The sequence below is a fragment of the Parasteatoda tepidariorum genome, chromosome 6, assembly GCF_043381705.1.
Source record: "Parasteatoda tepidariorum isolate YZ-2023 chromosome 6, CAS_Ptep_4.0, whole genome shotgun sequence".
NCBI lineage: Eukaryota > Metazoa > Arthropoda > Arachnida > Araneae > Theridiidae > Parasteatoda > Parasteatoda tepidariorum.
In genome coordinates, this window is record NC_092209.1 from 76,793,451 (window position 1) to 76,813,599 (window position 20,149).

Here is a 20,149-nt window from a genome sequence, read left to right on the forward strand (position 1 = left end):
AAAACAAAACTTACAACAGTTACTTTTCTCAACAACTGAAATTTAGAATAGTGTGATTAAGAAAAATATGTGAACTGTTTGCAATTTCAAATTAATATTGAAATGCACAGGTTTAGAATTTTCTACAGTGAAAAGTTTTTGGAACTTCAGTGTTCAAAAAAGTATACAAAAGCTAGACGTTAAGAACGTATCCAATGAGCGAGTAAAGCGAGCATCGGATTGCAAAGCAATCCGAAATGAACTGCGAAAGCAGTTCCGAGAGTTGGCGAGCGCCAGCGAGCAGGGGGCGAAGCCTCCTAATAATAATTAAAAAATAAAAATTTGAAAAGCGAAAAACGTGGGGCGCATGAAATACATAACAGTACATATGCACATACATATACACATTTTCTTACTCATGCATATGCACAGCCACATACACATCCACATATACATCCACATACACATATGCATATACACAAACATATTCCACATACGCATCCACATTCAGATGCAATTACAATTACAGATATACATGCACATATTCTCATGAGCACACATACACACACTAATATAGCATTACTGTTATATATTTCATGCTCCCCACGTTTTTCGTTTTTCAAATTTTCATTTTTTAATTATTATTCTCCACTACAAAAACGTGGTTTTTAAAAATATTATTTTAATTTTTTTAATTTTTTTTATTAGAGATGGTAAACATTCTTTCAACACTTTACTCTTATTAAATATGAAAAAATTGAATTGTGATTTAGCTGAAATGGCACCTGATCAATAATTTATTGCAAATTATATTATCAGCACGTACAAGTTGAACAACTATTACACTTTTATGATTCAACTAAATCTTTATCCAATATATAGTTATTCACTAATATGGAGTTTTAAGCCATCACAGTTATAATACTTTCAGATAGGAAACTAGTCATGTAAAAAATTTATTTTAGTTCCTTTCAATTTGATGTGAATTCATTTTTATAGCTGATTGATATTATAAAAATATTTCACATTGTACATTCGACTAAAGTTTGATTATCAATTTCATCTAATTTTTATTGATATAGATATAGTTGTTAAAGAAATTTTTGTGCATTAATGTATGTTATCACTTAATAAGTAGTAGAAGTCTTGACTAATTGATTTCCAAATAAAATATAAAAATGGAATGTTTTCACTATCAGCTTATTTTAAATGTTTTCCTGATAAGTAAAAGATTTATTTTTATTAATTTCAATATTGTGGACGTTAATATGTTCGTTAAATTGTTAATATTCCATTTTTAAAGATTCTATTTCTAATAATTTCGTTTTACTATTTAATTTTTTTATTATGATATTTCTGTTGCGTTATTTATGCTAGAATTAAAAACCATTGGTTTAAAATCGGAATGAAAACAAACATGTTCCCACAGCAAGTAATCATTTTAAATAATCCGCTGATTAGACATTTAATAATTCTAACTCCGCACTTTGCTTGTGTCACAATAACATTCCACTTGATTTACTTTCATTTATTTTTTTATTTTTGATATAACTTATATTGTTTACGTTTATGTTTAATAGCATGGTTCATTTCCAGGTAAGCAACGAATGATTTATTTTTCCTTTAAGTTTATATTAATCAATTTAATGACTGATTTTTTTAACTTCCAATCGTAAATCTCAATCAATGGTTTTGCATACCGTCATAGCAAGTCTAAAAAAATAATAGTTTTGCGTACAAATTTCAATTTACCTTGAATTCCAATTGTTTCTAGAAATTTTTTTTTTTATATATAACTTATATTGTTTACGTCTATGTTTAATAGCATAGTTCATTTCCAGGTAAGCAACGAATGATTTATTTTTCTTTCAAGTTCATATTAATCAATTTAATGACTGATTTTTTTAACTTCCAATCATAAATCTCAATCAATGTTTTTGCGTACCGTCACAGCAAGTCTAAAAGAAAAATAATAAAGTTTTAAGTTCAAATTTTAATTTAGCTTGAATTCCAATTGTTTCTAGAAATTAATTTACTGTATTATACTTTTTATTTAACTCGTAACTCGTTGATATGATAATTCGTCGTCGTTAAAAGTTAACTTAGATTCTCCAAAATAGGATTTCTGTACTAAATTGAGCTGTAAGTTTGGAGCGAAATTTCATTCACTTCGAAATTTCATTCGATTGTAACATAAAATTTTAATATTTTCAAATTTTATATTAAAAGATTTTTAAGAAATAATTCGTGAAAAGTAGACTGATCTACAGCATTTTAAAAATGATTTTACATGCGTGATTTTTCAGTAAATATAAAAAAGATATAAAAACCTTAAATGCTTATAAAGCGAAATGTTTCATAAAAATACCACAAAAATATTATCACTGTTCTTTTTAAATTTTAAAAACAGTTTTTTTATGGTAATTTATACAGTTTTCTTAAGAACTCAGCCATCAAATCCTAACTCAAAATTTACAGTGATCTATGAAATCACACTGTGTTCTGTGATCTAGCCCTGAACTATTTTTTAATAATATTTAAAATTGTGAAATATCTGGAAACTTATAATCCGAGAAACAAAGTTCTATTTATATAATCTAACAAACCATGGAATAAATAAAATATATTTGATGGAATAGCAAACTAAAATGTGTCATGACAATAAAAATAAAAGTATGACTAAAAACATTAATACATTCTCTGTTTCTACTTAAATTTAATAAATTCTCTGATTCCAATTTTAAAAAAAAATCCATATTTACTAAAAGGTTCCCATTTTACTTTTTCATGGTTTATTTCACAAGTTCAATCCACATATATGAAAACACAGCAATATCTGCCAACATTTGAAACGCATTTATATTAAGGAGAATTATCGTTTGCTTGTCAAACGAAACAAATTACTTTAAAAAAATATTTTCTAGCAAATTTATATTTATGAGTATCTATGTATTAAAGATAATTTTATTTAGAAGTGGAACATGAATAAATATAGGAAGAATTCAGTTAGTTTTCGATCATACAAACTTTTACAGTTTTATTTTTACTTGTTCAAAATATTGAGATATTAAACAATAATATTGTTTTTATCGTTAATTATAATATATCGTTTTCTTTTTCCATAAAAAACATACTTTTCATAAAAAACATTTTATTACTTTAGATTGCTTCAGAAAAGAAATCATTTTAGAAATGACATTCTAACAACCTAAAATAAATAAAAGAAAGAAAAGACTAAACTGTATTTTAAGCAAAATATAAAAACTACATTAAATGCACGTAAATTAAAGCGTGTCGTGCGCATTCTTTAGAATTCACTTAAGTGATTCAGTTGCAGCAAAAGTAATTTTTCGTCTTATATAACCTTTCTTTTTTTCAATTAGCACTTAGTAAGATTCTAGTAACATTATTTGAAAAACTGAATTTCTATTGTTTTTAATAGTTCATGTTTGTACATTAAATGTTTGTCATGTTTGTCATGTTTGTACATTAAAACATGTGCATTTATTTAAGCTCACCAAAAGTTAATCGGAAAGTAAGTCGAAGTCAAAGTTGTTGTTTCTTTACCAGCAACAAAAAACATTTTAGCAAGCGTTGCGAAATATGCTTATGACGATGCAGTATTTGATTAAAATTATAAGACTTTCTATTGTTTTTAAATTCTTTATGTTTGTAAATAATTTTTTAAATTAAAATTACCGTGATTAGAAATAGTTGTAATACACAAGTAACTGTTTAAATAAAGAGTAAGTTTCCAGAGTTTCAAAACAGAAGTCGCTAAACTGGTTTCAGGTATAGCTCAAAACCGAAGTCGTTAAACTTTTAAAAAGAAGAATGAGCAATTGTAAGATGTTTACAAACTAAAAACAAATACTCCTTTTATTTTGTTTTTATTACTTTCTGATTTTAGTATATTTTTTTAAATAGAGCAATTTTCTTAAGTTTTTCAAATACAATTAAGAAACAAAAACCTTTATTGCATGTTTTTGCTCGATAAGCCAGTCATTTGTATTGTTATAGGAGATTACTATAGCACAAAAATGCCCATTTCATACGTAATAAACCTTTTACTTGTAATGTCTTTTGTGCAAAGTTTCCCGACCATTGAAAGAACAAAAGGTTGTAGTGATATGCCTTCATCAGACTATAGTACAGGTTAGTAAATATACTTTTCTTAATGTTGTTTTCATAAAATCTTTTAGCTTGAAATTTCAGGAATACTGTTCTTTTATTGAATCGTGTTATGTTAACTATTCTGATATAACTTAATTATTGTCCCACATCATTTATCGTTATCTATTTTTTATTTAGTAATTTATTTGTCACATTTACAACAATACTACAATTAAAAGTGCTTAGTAAGTGAAAAGTCGTAAAATATTCGCTGTCCTTATAAGGAGCAACTTAACCAATTTGTCCCTTATTTTTAACTATATCAGACTGTTTTTTCCTCCGTCTTACATTAACAAAATGTCTAAACTGTTTTTGAAAGGATATCAGCGCTTGCTTTTTGAAACTTTTAAGTCCTTCATACACTAAGTACAAAGTTGTGGTGATAATTACTGTACATGGTAATGCCATTTCAAGTAATAAAAAAACATAATTCTGGTTAATAAAATCAAAATATGCGTTATTTAAACCATTAATGTGGTAATTTTTCTGTATGGTAAAGTATAGTAACGATTTACCAGTTATTTTGGTTTTCAAAACTATAGTTCTTATTAACACACATTTAGTAAAAAAAAATACAAATCTGAAAAGTGAATTTAATCGAATAAATTATTTCTATTCCATGCTCTTAGGTATCATGAGAATTTTGCTAGATTTAACCTCATTTGCTAAATTTTATCATAAATTATAAAACTATATTTTATTATCAATTTTGCCAAAATGCTTCGGTAAAAATTATTGAACTTTGTGATAGCCAGAAGCGCAGTAAATTTTAACATATTTTGGTAGTTTAACCATATTTTTGTTTTCTCAGTATATTTGCAGACTCTGTTGCTTTCGCACATAGGATGCTTGTTTTTTTATAGTATTTATAATTTTTGATTAAATAAATGTTAAACACTAGCCTTTTGTATATTTTACTACTTGCAATTCGAAAAAAAAGAAAAAAACGAGAAAAGTACGCCTTTAAAAAAAACAATACCTGTAATCAATCTCTCAAAACAGAGGATTTCAAGAAGTACATTACACAGTCTGTAATTTTCACTTTAAATATATTTTTTGAAGCCCTTGTAAAAATGAAGTTTCTTTATTTTCAATGCGCTAACATTTCCCCCCCTGTGTTAACATTTCGTCAATTCAGGCACTTACAGGGCAGATTTGGTGGCCACTCTTTTAGGGGCACCATATAGGTGGGCCAACGTTGCTCCCTCAATAAGGACAAATTGTACAGAGAATGAAAGAACGTCCATGCCATGCCCGGGATTCAAACCCAGAATCTTTCTGATGCAAGGTCAGTTCTCTGACCCCTTTGCAGTCCGGTCGGCGTGTGTAAAAAAGAAGTAAACATAGAGATTAGAGGATGCAAATTTATATTTAAGCGAGGAAAAACGAGAAGCATTATTCTAATATGACATATTAACAGGGGAGTAAGATTAAAAATATCAAAACCTTCTTGATGACTGAAGTAAATTGAAAAAAAGTGAAAAGCAATTAGTAAAAAAAAAAAACTTCAACCCTTTCAAGACTAGTGTTCTTCTTTTCCAATCAAAAGGCAAATTACTACTTTAATCGATCGAAGTAAGGTAGAAAATAGCAATATTCTGTCAAAATAAAAAAAATAGCAATCTGAGTGATTAGGACGGAGTTAGGACATTTGTGTCTCACCGGGTTTTTTAGACGGACCACATTTGTCATTACGATTACAGGGTATATATGTCCCGGAGAGGCCGAACAGTTTAAGTTTCCTTCGGGAATTAAACTGGTTTAAATATTAATAATCTTTCTTTACTCAATAACAATTTATTAGATTAAAATAACAGCAGGGAGAGAAGAAATAGACAATACCAACTATCATCTATCAAATACCTCAAGATTGAATCAAGTTAGCATGTCTTATATACTACTGAATTTATATTTAATAATCGTAGTGGTAGTTACTCCACAATATTCCCCACCAGAATTTTATAAGGGATAGAACTCGATGAACGAATACCACCAGTTGCCGTATTTGCGAAAGACCGAGAGAGCTGTGTTAAGTTCACCGAATTTTGAGTTCTTGTGGCGAGAGCTGTATTAAGTTCACTGACTTTTTTTAGCCTTAGTTGAGAGATCTGTATTAAGTTAACGGTTGTTTATGTAGTCTCTCCTGTGTTGCTAGTAGCAATCGAGTGTTTATAGGATTCCCGTTGCGTGTAGATGCGACTGAGAAGCAACAGCGCGAGGAGGACGATGACGCAATCACAAATAGCAAGTCAACTGTTCAATGAGGACCATCCAGCGAAGTGGGCGCTACTTTCAACGTCCGGGTCACTAATGTGGTGAGTGTAGAAATCTACCTTTAGAGAGACCTTTATCTACCGAAAGGTAGCTCAAGATCAAATAGGGTTAGCATGTCTAAAATACTAGTGAACTGATGTTTAACCGGTTAACGCCCAGCGTCATATATTTAGGACAGTTCCTTTTTTCAAAAACATTCATTGTGGTGGAAAAATTTATGTAGCATTTTCATTTATCTGGGTGAATTAAAAGATTCTCAGATACCACAATGATTTAGTTATTTCTGATTAGATCTAGAATTATAAGAAGGAAGTACTTTAAGATCTATCAAAGACTTTTTGAATGCCCTAACAGTAGAAAAAACAATTAATTTCGAAAATATATTATACCACTTTTTCCATAAAACCACTTTTTGTAACATTTCAATACATAAATTCGGGACAAAACGGGTTAATAATCGAAGAGGTAGTTACGCCACATAACCTTCTCCCTCGCTTCAACAATAATTCTTAATCATTAAAGTGTAAATTTTTTACTTCATTTTTAACAAGGATTCTAAAGAAATATATATTAAGAGCGATGAATACTGAACACCTGCATAATCTCAATCATAGCTAACATAAGACACCTTAAAAAAACTGCTGTCATGCAGCAACTAAAAGAGAAGAGTTAAAAATTCAATGCAATCTTTTTTTTTAACTATTCAAACTATTAAAAGAGATTATTTAGGATTATTTAAAATTTGTTGAATTAAATCACCTGCGTTCTTTAAAAGATTGCCATAATTTTGCAAACCACTCTTTTAACTGCACCATAATAACTGACTCTTATGTAATAAAATAAGTTTAATGCTTATAATCTTACTTTTTTTACAATTTATTTTCATTCTTTTAACTAATATCTATGTTTTGAACTAGATACAGAAGATTTTTCTGCTCAAGAGATAATAAATGATATCAAAAGTTTCATTTCTAACTACTCACAAAGATTCACAGAGATGAACTTGTTCATCAACGAACATAAGAATAACACTAGATACTTGGATATTAAATACTTCTTATATACACCCATGAATCTCAGATCTCCATATTCTTTGAGACCCACTGAAGAGTCTTTATCAGGTAGTAACTTCAACCCGTCTTTACCAACAACAGTAATTGTTCATGGATACTCAACAGTTGTAGATCTAAACAACAGTACTTGGTCTGTGAGTATTATTTTTTTAATAATTTAATTAACGTTTTTATCCAGTTCGTTATACGTCTGTAATAATGGAATATCTTACAATTGGGTACTTGCACTTCAAGAAGAAGACATCCCATACCCACACATGTGACTTATGACGTCAACGCCAGCTAATCTTTAAGTTTCACTACGTAAGTTAGAATGTCAATTAGCGATAAGTAAATTAAATGCAGATTCGTATCGCACATCGAATTAGTTGAAATATAATTCTTTCTCGACCACTTCTTTTACTTAACTTAGATTTATTACTTGTTTATGTATTTTATTGTAACCGTGATATGTTTTTGTTTTGTGTACCTCTTCAACTTCGGTGCATAATTAGTTCAATTATGTTCCGCACTGCTTCCTGCCTGTCTTTGCGTTAAATGAAAATATACAACTACAAATATATAACAAAATAAATAAATACAACGAGATATAATTTTTTTATCAGCCCACACAATTATATTCGCAAAAAAGAGTGCTTTCTGATATTGTATCAATTTAGCAAAAGCAAAATATATTAATACAATAGTGTGAGGAGCACTTAAAAAATTTTCTTAACACTGATCATGGGTTAGAGTCCCCTTGCCGCCAGGCTTACCGTGGGAGNAAAATATATTAATACAATAGTGTGAGGAGCACTCAAAAAACTTTTTTACGAAATTACAACAAAAAAACTAGAGCACAATATTCTTTTTTTCCCCAGTTGTTTGTCATTTTTTTATTATTATTTTTCGTCCCCCCCCCCTTTTTTTCATCTGTCTGTTATTTTCCTTTGTTTTATCTTCATTTTGAACTTTATTTATATTTAATAACAGGGCTACATCCCTGTTATCATTGTTGTATTCAGCTTTATAATGCAGTCAAAAGCCATAATACGTTACAAAAAGATTTATTTAAAGATAGGCTGATGGTTATAGCAGTTCACTTCCCCACTCTACAAGGGAGGGGGTGTGGACGAAACTCCGGATGATTCCGGCAGATGTTTATTGGAACACATTAGTCAGCAAGAGACATGCGAAAACCATCGGTCCCGCATTAAATACTACGGAGAATGATGTAATTAGGTTCCAGTCGTACATACCATTGTAACTCTACGCATTATGGAAAATCATTTAATGCTTCCTAATATGGAAGCGAAAGAGGGAAAGATTCTAAAAATAACTCCTCCTTTGAAACATAAATCTAATTATAATTCAATGGTATGTTTTCAGCCTTGAATTCCCAAAATAGAATATCTCTACTCTTACTCTTTAACAAAGACATTATATAAATTATGTTTTCATTTCTAGTAGTTGTGATTTTAAGTAAAAGTGAAAACTAAACACGTCATGTTACGTATATATCCTTCTGAATTTTGCATTAACTATAGTTTAATCAACGATAAATAATAATTTATATTGCTTCATTTATTATGATTAAAAAAACAGTAAAATATGTATTTTGTAAATGGCATTATTTTGACTTACAAAAGTAATCTTTTAACTTCAAACAATATCTTCAAAGTTTTTTTTTAAGAATAGGACGTTTACAATGTCAATTAAAGTTGGAAGTGTTTAAAAATTAAACACAATGTATTTTACTAGTTAAAAATGTTAAAAATTACTAATAAATTATGCAAATCAGGTGTCCTTATTGCGAAATCAATGACAATCAATATCAATAACAGTTTTTTTTAACATTTCCACTAAATCAAAAATAATTTATCCTTTTAAGGAAGTCTTATTCAAGAGATCCCCAGAGCCCCACGATCCTAATTTAAGCTGAACAGCATTCTGGGAAAACCGTTAGTAAAGTTTCTAAAAGAACATTCGAAAACTCATTGTTTACCCTTTCAATTATTTAAAAAATCTAGGAGGATCCTCCACGTGCCTGTTGCGCTTACCAATCCCTGTAATTGGTTCGCATTTATCATTGTTTTTTTCCTTTAAGAAACAACATTTTCCACTAAAACAGAGAACATTGTATTGACAAAATATACTTTTTTCGTAAGCAACTAGTGTATGTAAAACATGTCTTATGATTACTCCAATTAAATTAATATTATTTTATAGATATATTTAGAACCCTTTAAATAGAAAAATGAAATTAGTCAAGAATGTACATCACACTGCGAATAAAAAATATTTGGCTGAAAATCGGTTAAATAGTCGGGCTTATAACAATTCCAATAGAGAACAATATTTATCTCTCTCGCATTAAATTGTTTATTTTTAAAAATTTCAATGTAATTGTTACAATTAATATCTGGCAGCAATTTATCTCTCTTCTTGTTACTTTAGACATCATCACATGCACAATCTTACAAAATAAAGATCTCGAGAGAAAAAATTAATTTTCTTACAATAATGAATAAATATTCAATATTTGAAACAAAATGATGAGAAAGAATTGAATTAAAAAGCACGTAAATCATTAATAACTTTAGAATAAAGTGCAATTTTAAAATCATTCTCTAGCTAAGTTAATAAATAAAAATCGTACTTTAAATTTCAACAGCGTAGTTGCATTTAAGCGGGCAACAGATCAGCTCGCGTGGTATTTTTATTACAAGTTTAACTGTTAATAATTTTCGAATGTTAATTTTTTTTAATTTTATATTATTCCCTGTAAATTTTTATACACACTTTCGTAATTGTAAGTTTCTAAGCTTAATAACTTTTGTGCATGTAAGGAAAATGTAATATGAAGTAGAAAATCTATAGCAGCGGCTGTGACGTTTACGGTTTTAAATATAAAGAGAAAATATTTCCGCTCAACAATCACTGCCGGAAATCTATGCTCTCAGTATATAAAATTGGATAGGTAAAACAATGTGTTTTCGAATATCTTTAATATCAATTTTTACTTTACCAATTTTTTTTAATTTTCCTGGAACACTGGACAGCTTTTCCAAATTTGACCTTTGGACAACAAAAGCTAGGTTTGTTACATGCAATAAAGCGCACGAAGTTATACAACTTTGTGCGCTTTATTGTAATTGTTATGTTTAAGTTAATATGTTTCATTTTTGTAATTTCAGTATGAAAAAAAAAATAGATTAAAAACGCTCCATTTCACTCAAGATTTTTTTATAGTTATAATCTAAAAGAGAAATAGTAAAGATTTTATCGGTTATTTTAATTGGAATAAATAAATTGGAATACTAATTGGAATATTTTAATAAAAAAATATTTTCAGGTTATGAAAGATTATTTGCTGCAACGTTCCCCTGCCAATGTTATTATAATGGATTATACCAAGTATTGTCAAGGTCCGTATACGGAAGCAGTCAAGTATAGTTATTTAGTGGCACTGAATCTAGTACATTTCGCGCAGTTCATTGCGGTATGTTTTCTTGCAAATTTTTATATCACTCAAATATTTTTCACTTTTATTTTCACTATGAGCTAAAGAATTGCCTCCTGCCATTCTAAATTGGTTTTGTATTTTTAGCCGAATTATACAGGGTGGTCCCGAATTCATGGTACAAACTTCAATGGTAGGTACAGGACATTGTAACAATGATTTATTGTATAGGAATGTATAGTCGCAAGTGACGCGGTGAGGCGTAAACAGAAGAAATAACGGCCGAAAGGAAAAACAAAGATTTTATTGAAAGCGTTGTTGACAAGTGTCATGTTTACAGTAAGTGTTCAAAATTGCGTCCACCAGAAGCGATACATGCTTGACAGCGTCGGTGGAGCCATTGGCGTACACGTTCAAAGATGCATGGTATTTCACGCACACCTGCAGCAGCTACAGATATGCGAGCGACGAGATCCTCATCTGAGTCAACTGGAGTCTCAAAAACAAGATGCTTTAGATGTCCCCATAAAAAGTAATCGAGGCTCGATAAATCGGGAGATCGGGGTGGCCAAGGGATTGGTCCACCACGCCCAATCCATCGAGCACCGAACTGCACACTACTGCCCTCTACCGGCAATGATACCAACCGATCACTCCATTTCTCTTTCCTTTTATTTCCCCTGTTTACGGCTCACCGCGTCACTTGCGACTATACATTCCTATACAATAAATCATTGTTACAATGTCCTGTACCTACCATTAAAGTTTGTACCATGAATTCGGGACCACCCTGTATATACCTTTCTCTTGCATGTGCAATGCGCAAAAAATGAAATGAAACACTCTGAATGACTTTCGATATAATGATCGGATCTTCATATACTAGAACTCAATCGTAATGGTTTGAGGAACTGACCTCAAATATACATAAAAAAAATAGTGATTTTTTGATAATAAGGTATTTATCAGAAACTTCCTGCCTTTTCCCCCAGACTTAATCCGCAATAAAATGTTGGGGCTATCTCCTGTATAGCTGTATATACCAAAAAATAACAGTTTACATTTGTTGCCGATTTGAAGGCTGCCATTATTGATACCTAATCGTGCCAATGTCCTCTAGATTTTATTAAATGACGCGCCACTTCATTTATTTCAAATCATATATAAGAGCCGCGATGGCTCAGGGGACAGAGCTTTCCCTTACCAATGAGGCGAACCGGGTTCGAATTCCAGTCGATACGAATTCCGTATCTGGCTTGCACTGACCACAATGCTGACGTGAAATATCCTCAGTGGTAGACGGATCATGGGTTAGAGTCCCCTTGCCGTCAGTCTAACATTGGGAGGTTCTCGTAGTCATAGCCAGGAGTTCCCTTGCCTTCTGGATTGGGTTCAAAATTAAAAGGCTACGGAGTTGAACATTAGTAGTCGTAAACCCATAAAATTGGGTTTGCTGTTCAACGATGGTTATAAAATAAATTAAAATCATACATAAATATTATCGGTATATTAACTATTAAAAGTAGAGGTTTTATTTCAGTGGGAGACTCCCTGTCCCTGTTTTTCCACTTATTCGATTTTTTTCCGTCCTCCCAGATGTGGTAGAAATTTAATTACTTCTTATAAGAAAAGTGTTTGGATATAGAATTGCTTAACATACGTGTTATATACATGGTATAGCAATGAAGACACCTCTTAGCCGCAGCAGCGCCACTTTGCGGGAGATATACCGCACAAAGAGTCTGGTTTTACAATCTGTCATTGTAATCATCTTTCTATAATGCCCAATTAGCCAGCTTTGAAGTTAATTGTCTTATCTTTCAAAAACTACTAGACATCACCTCGCTCCAACATACCTAATTGGTTCTCATTGGTTTTTGCGTCCAGTTATAGCACAAAATTAAAATGACTTTATTTCATGGAAATCCTCGAGCCGGGCAAGCTTGACTCAGCCTCTCATCCCTTCAGTGGGTCGATAAATGAGCATGCTTGGGAACTAAACACTGGAGGTTCCGCTTTCGGCTGATCACCTAACTGGAACATCTGCTCTTGCACCCCAGAGCCCAAGGTCAAGAAAACTAAGATAGGCACAATAGGCCTTGGCCCTCTATGGGCTCTCGCGTCACTGAGTTTAGTTTAGTTTTTTTATTTAATCGAACATACTAACACCATAGTTCAAAATTTTATTTTTTAATGTGCCAAACGGACTATGTAGTGATCAGGGAACTGATCTCTCATCCGTTCTGGGCTCAAATCCCGGACAAGCCATGGATGTTCTTTCATTCCCTGTACTATCTGTGCATATAGTGGGAGTAACGTTGGTCCGTCTAATATGGTGCACCTGAAGGAGTGACCAACAAATCTGCCCTACTAATAACTGGATGACTAGTGTCAATAGGGTGGGCATTAGAAAAAAAATGTATTAATATAATTGATGCACATAATTTTAATAAAACTAATTTTAATAAAACTAGTTTTAATAAAACTTACTTTTTTTAGGAAAATTCTTTCTCTCCCATCGAGCAATTTCATTTTATTGGGATTAGTCTGGGAGCACAAGTTTCTGGAAATGCTGGAGTACTCATTCCTAACTTAGGAAGAATTACAGGTTTGTATTTTATTTTTGAATCAAATGATTTACTAATATGACAAACAGATTTTTTTCGAACAAGTTTTCAAGTACTTGTTTTTCAATCATTCTTGTATTTCAGGATTGGATCCCGCTGGTCCGCTCTTTGAGCTGTTTCCAACTGATTACCGTCTCAGTTCAGAAAGTGCTTTGTTTGTTGACGTCATACATACAGGAGCTTCGTCATTTCCGTTTGGTAAAATGCTTTGTTTAAAAGAAATATTTATTTGAAAGTAAAGTTGAATTTGAAAATTTATTTCAATCACCAATGTCAAAGAAACTGATTTACGGAGAAAGGATGAAGTAGTATTTTAGAGAGGAACATTTATTGTTAAAGGAATATTTCATGAAATTTATCTTTCAAATTAATTTAACTCATCAAATTGATGATGTTTTTAATACAACTGTAAACAAAAACAAATCTTGAGCTCTTTACATTCACGACTTTCCGTTCAAAAGTTAACAGCTGTTAAGCCTATTGTGGGAGGCGATGTTTCAAAACAGGTAATTTTGTTTTCAATAAAAGAAATAGATAAGACTTCTGAACTAAAATCTGCAACATTTCGTAATATGTTAAGGATATTAAGTAATTTCGGTGAGTGTGAAGAGAAAATTTGTTTTAGTTAATTAAAGATATATGATTAAAAAAAAGGCACCATTATTGTTATATTTAGAAAGAACTCACTTTTTTGGCAGTTGTGATTTGTCTTCTTTTAACTTGTATATTGCTATTTGTTCTAGTTTCAAGTGCACCTTGTGCTTTGTGGTTGTGATGCAGTGGTGTATAATGCGATTGTTTGCATATATATTGCGTATTGTGCGAGCTAGACCCGTGACCAGACGTGGACTTTACGGTTAAGGGTTTTGCAAACCTAGGTACGTGTCCACGTCTGGAAGAAAAGAAAAAAAGTTGCAAGTGCACCGTGTTTTTTTTTAGTGTTAGCATTTAATTAGAGTAACGAGACTTAGTTTACTTTGAAAATTGTGATTCAGAACAGAGAATACATTCTACACAGTGAACACATAGTGCCATATGGTTTCAAAGTGCACCGGATATAGTAACAGGGAAATATGGGAAGTAAAGAGCTACAGCGCATAGTGTAGAAAGCACCATCCATAAAAAAATACAACGCGTAAGGCCTTACACTGAGTGAAATGAATCAGAACGGAATTGTGTATCAGCATTTTTGGTCAATCCGGAAAAAGGCTTCGAACCGTGCTTCATGCTATTAAATATTTTAAAACATATAAGTATTTCGCAAAAAATAGAATTAGGTGGATCGGAAAGTAACGTCGTTTCGGCGCTTTAAATATTCGTTAGTCTTCTAAACCAATTCATTTTTTTTTTCGATTCGGCAATGAAAAGTTGCTTCTAACGAGGATGAATTAAAAATAAAATCTTGATAACAAATATCACCACCTATTAGTTTCAAAGCTCAGTAAGAAAAATTAAAAAATAACAATTTTCTGTCTTGTAATACTATAAATTCACTATCATTGATATATTGCATAATTATCGTTGAACAGTCGATTCATATTGGAATTGCAACTACTAGTATTGAACTTCGTAGAGTTTAATCTACAAAAAACAAAAGCATCAGGACAAACTCACCTTGATGGAGGACTTCTTAAGTAAAACTAACCAGCATTTGAACAGAAACAATTTGCAACAACAACGATTTGCCGGACGGCAAGGGGGTTCTCACTCAGTTTTCGTTAGCAATAACCATATCGCCTCCATATGCGAGCAGGGTCAGTATATAATCTGACCAGTAACAGACCTAATTCGAACCCTGGTACACCTGATTTGGATACGTGAGTCATATGCCCCGGGACCATCCCTGTCTTTAATTTTGATATGACATTAATAAGCTTACTAAAGAAGACGTTACGTAACATTTTTTATAAAGTCAAACATTTCATGTTTAAGATCGGTTGTAAGTTATGGTGTTGTGCATTCTAGATTAAATATTCTGAAATTCAGTACACTTCTATTTAACATTTTCATCCAAAAATTTCCCGGAGTGGACTGATCGTTAAGACACGGTTCCCATCAGATCACCGAAGTCAAGCATCACTGGCTGCGGTCAGTGTGTGGGTAGGTGACCACTTGGATCAGTCTGCGTAGGGACCGAGGGTTTGCGGTATTGGTCCTCGTTAAACTGTGCTACCGTAAAGTGCTCGACTTCGCGTGCAGGTCGTCGGGCTACCGAAGCGGGGATGCCATCCCCTCTGCAGAGGATCAAAATTGTGATGGCATGTCTTCGGATCATCCTCTGGGATGTTTCGCAGACCGTCGCCAATAGCCCATTGTGCAGCTCCAGTGCGACGTAAATGAACAACAAGAACAGCAACAACATCATCCATTAATCTCTTCAATTATGGACATATTGACAGATAGTAAATAAACGATTTCCTTTTTTTTTTTGAGCATATGTAGGATGTTCTGTAATGACAGCCCCTTAATATATATTTTTAAAATCCTAGTCAAATGAAGTAAAAAAAAAAGCTTTTAAAATAAATTATAAATGTTATTATTTAACTGAGCAAAAATCAAAAACGCTATCAAGAAAATATCTAGCATATTCCTACTTTAAAAGGCGGTATAGAAAATATCAAAACTTGTTTAATTACCAGAAAAAATAAACAGAAAAGAGTTGAAAGGCCATAAATAGAAACACTACCAGGTTTTATTAAGCGATTTGACAGGTTTTAGTATACAGGGTGTTTATAAAGTCCCGGACCCATTTTGATGTCTAATAACTCATAAAATAATAAAGATAGATTAAAATTAATAACATAAATGGTTAGATAGACTCAAAAAGTTTCATGACCCTTGTCAATGAACTTCCACGTGTGCCCCCTTTCGCACGGAGAATATCAAGTCGATAGTCAATTTTACGCCAGGTAGCGGCAAGCATGTCGGCATCCACAGTGCAGAATTGCGGTAGTCATTCTAGCTTTTAGGTCATCAATGTTCGGCACGATCCTCCTGTAAACATTGTCCTTTATAAATTCCCAAAGAAAAAAGTCCAGCGGCGTTATATCAGGTGATCAGGTGACCGAGTCATTGGGCCTTTCTTTTTTACAGAAAAGATGGTCTCATCAGTCGTATACTTAGACATGTTGGAAAACTTCGCATTTCCACAACTAGAAGAGCTTCAGCCACATGTCTTTTTGCACCAAGATGGTGCACCATCTCATTGGGGTATCATCGTTCGTAGTTCTTCGAATGACCATTGTCCAGGAAGATGGATTGGGCGAGGAGATCCAATTTCTTGGCCACCCAGATCACCTGATATAACGCCACTGAACTTTTTTCTTTGGGGATTTATAAAGGACAATGTTTACAGGAGGATCGTGTCGAACATTGATGACCTAAAAACCAGAATTACAACCGCAATTCTGGACTGTGGATGCCGATATGCTTGCCGCTACCTGGCGTAAAATTGACTATCGACTTGATATTCTCCGTGTGACGAAGGGGGCACACGTGGAAGTTCATTGACAAGGGTCGTGAAACTTTTAGAGTCTCTCTAACTATTTATTATTTTATGGGTTATTAATCATCAAAATGGGTCCGGGACTTTTTAAACACCCTGTATTTCACACTTCAGATTCGACAGATTTCGATTGAGTTTATTTTTTTTTATCGTCTTCGTCAATTTTGACTTAGTTATAGAAAATGTAAGGACTGTCATAACTGACCAACCTGAATTTAAATTTGATAAGATGTGTTCACTATTTTACAAAATGTAATTAGTATGCAAAAAAACAAATAACAAAATAACAAACAATAATTGTTTACAGTTACAAACACTTGTTTATATGATTTTATGTCTTGTCTCAGGAATGGGTATACCTCAACCTGTCGGAGATGTGGATTTTTATCCCAATGGGGGAAAATATCAACCTGGCTGTAATGCAACAGAAAACGTTACATCCAACACCTCTATTGGTAAGTTAGTGCGTAATTACATGACAAGTTGACAAATTAATTGTTGTTTTATTGTAGTTTTGCATTTAAAACACTTCAAAATAATTCTTAATTTAAATTAGTTAAGTTAAATAACACCTAATATCTCTTCGAAAAACAAGTTAATTTTTGATGAAATATTCAAATTTTTTTTATTCAGCTTTCCAACTGTCAACTGCTTTTAAATAATTTCTCTTTGCTTCAAAAATATTATTGTTTGCTTAATCGGTTAATTAGATTGATTAGTTAGAAATTTTTATAAATGCATAAAATTAAAAAAAAATTGGAAAACAAAACAATGAAAAGATATAATTTCGTCTTCAGCTCACACCACTATATCAACAAAATAGTGCTTTCTAATATTACATTGATGTTGCCAAATAAGAAAAATATATCAAGACAATAGTGTGAGGAGCACCAAAAAACAATAAACCGATTCGAAAATAAAACAGAACAAATCAATCAAGGTTATGGATGGATATTTATGGATACATATATATATATACCAAGAATTGATGTTTCTAAAGAAACGAATAAATCTGAAACTATCTTCAGATGGACCTCTCTACGTCCAGAATAATATTGTTTTGAAGAAACCTACATTGAAGATGATAGAATAAAAAATAATTGGATCCAATGATTTTAATCAGTTCTTTTTTTTTAATTCTTTTTATTTATTTACTTATTTTGCGTCTGCAATAATTATTTCCTCGCCATCAGCATCAAACATCTTCACTTTTAAATACAAATAAATAAAAACTAAAAAATTGACTTCATGAATTGAAAAAATTTTGGTGAATTGGTGAAATTTTTTTCTAAAAAAATCCCCAATGATTACTTTCTGTTTTTTTTTCTTCCCAGGTATAGAAATGGTAAATGCCATCCATTGTTCCCACCGTCGAGCAGTATTCCTCTTTTTGGAATCTTTTTGCAATGACGAATGTCAATTTATTGGAATAAGCTGTAAGAACTACGAAGATTTTCAAAATGGCGCTTGCACTGAATGGAATTCTGCAATATCTACTATGGGAATAAACGCCGAGTGGCAAGAAGATGCGGCGCCAGAAACACAATTTCATTTGGATACTAATTCTAAGTTTCCATTTTGTATAAATTAGAATAAATACAAAGAAGTATATTTATTTTGGAACTCTTGCATAGTTTTTGAGATATAAACAACTTACAATATTTAGAGATCATTAATGCATGGGAATTGAATAAATTATTGATTCATTTATTTTTTGCTCGGCTATCCCGTGTTGCGTAGTGTAGATTGAGTCATCTTTTGATTTTTCATCCTGCTTATCATAAAATAATTTTTCATTACAATCCCATGAAAATTAGATTTTTATTTTTTTTAAATACGTGTTTTTCAATGTTTTAAGTTAGGGCTGGAATAGACTGGTTGATAGAGCACTGGGCCTAATACCAAGAGGTTGTGGGTTCGATCCCTGCCGGCAGAGGACTTCTGGTGTAGTAAATGGTGGCTGATGGAAGTTAAATCTGTGGTGTCACAAAGTACTCCATGTTCCCATTACAAGTCATACCTCTCAGGATATTGATTCAGGAGTTTCTTTGTCTTCTGGATTGGTTCAAAATTACAAGGCTACGGAGTTGAACATTAGCCGTAAACCCATAAAATTGGGTCTGTTGTTCAACGACGGTTATAAAATATAAAATGAAATGTTTTTTGTTTTTTTTTGAATAATTGTTTTCGCTCTCTCTACTAATTACATTCTTCCTAATTACTAATTTCTCTTTTCGAGGGCATCTAATTGAAGACTTTGCTCGGTGAATAAAAAATATTTAACTAACTGTGAATAACAAATATTTAAATAACTGTGAAAAACAAATATTTATCTGACTGTAAATAATAAATATTTAATTAATCGTGAAAAACAAATCTTTAACAGTGAATAACAAACACTCACCTAACTGTGAAAAACATATAAGGTAAATAACCAGTGAAGGAACACTTAAGCTTCGCCTGCCTTTTATAAAATCATAATTATTTCAAAATTCGTAATTTTAGTTAAATGACAGTGTCAACATATTTGTTACTAATTGCAAATTATGTAAAAGAATTGTAGAGAACTTACATAATATTGTTTTAAAGTTTTGGAGGTTCAAATAACAAGTAGTAAGAAGACCAAGTGAATGAACACCCAGTGAAGGAGCACTTAATTTTGGTTTTGTTTTTTTAATGCTCTTTATGAATTTATAAGCCATACAAATATTTGAACACAAGTCTATTCTTGAAATTATGACATATAAATACTTGGAAAATTTTAATTTTTTTTTTGTAATCATGAATTGAAAATTAAAGTGTCAACATATTAACACATATTGTTCATTCACTGGGAAATCCATGTCCAGTAAAGGAACATGCCTGTTTCCTCACTGGTTAGTTGTTTTTCGTATTTTTAACATACTTTTGATGCGGAACATCACTAAAGGTACAAGAAAATTGAAGTTTGTCTTTTAATTTTATTAACTATGAAAAAAAAACCAGTAAAGGAACACTTGTTCCTTCACTGGTTTTTCATCGTTTGGTGATCCAGTGAATAAACACCCCCTTATCTCAGTACTTTGTTATGCTATGA

The 20,149-nt window shown here is 31.7% G+C and overlaps 1 protein-coding gene across 3 annotated transcripts; it reads left to right on the forward strand.

The window, feature by feature from the left end:
• The first annotated feature begins 1,459 nt into the window (after positions 1-1,459).
• LOC107444537 (lipoprotein lipase-like) lies at positions 1,460-18,696 on the forward strand. Of its 3 annotated transcripts, none has more exons than XM_043055578.2 (8): positions 1,460-1,575; positions 4,000-4,134; positions 7,344-7,633; positions 10,834-10,980; positions 13,441-13,549; positions 13,653-13,766; positions 17,421-17,528; positions 18,408-18,696. In XM_043055578.2, the coding sequence occupies exons 2-8, from the start codon at positions 4,020-4,022 to the stop codon at positions 18,662-18,664; spliced, it is 1,140 nt and encodes a 379-aa protein (XP_042911512.1). In that variant the 5' UTR covers positions 1,460-1,575; positions 4,000-4,019; the 3' UTR covers positions 18,665-18,696. The 3 variants fall into 3 exon arrangements, with proteins under 3 accessions (XP_042911512.1, XP_042911513.1, XP_071038744.1); XM_043055579.2 differs by lacking the exon at positions 1,460-1,575 and adding an exon at positions 1,731-1,820; XM_071182643.1 differs by lacking the exon at positions 1,460-1,575 and adding an exon at positions 3,263-3,321.
• The last annotated feature ends 1,453 nt before the right edge of the window (positions 18,697-20,149 follow it).

Coding starts and splice junctions, on each gene's coding strand:
- LOC107444537 (XM_043055578.2), top strand. CDS start 4,020: ATGCCCATTTCATACGTAATAAACCTTTTACTTGTAATGTCTTTTGTG. Junction 13,550..13,652: donor TAACTTAGGAAGAATTACAG/GTTTGTATTTTA, acceptor CTTGTATTTCAG/GATTGGATCCCGCTGGTCCG. Junction 17,529..18,407: donor TACATCCAACACCTCTATTG/GTAAGTTAGTGC, acceptor TTTTCTTCCCAG/GTATAGAAATGGTAAATGCC.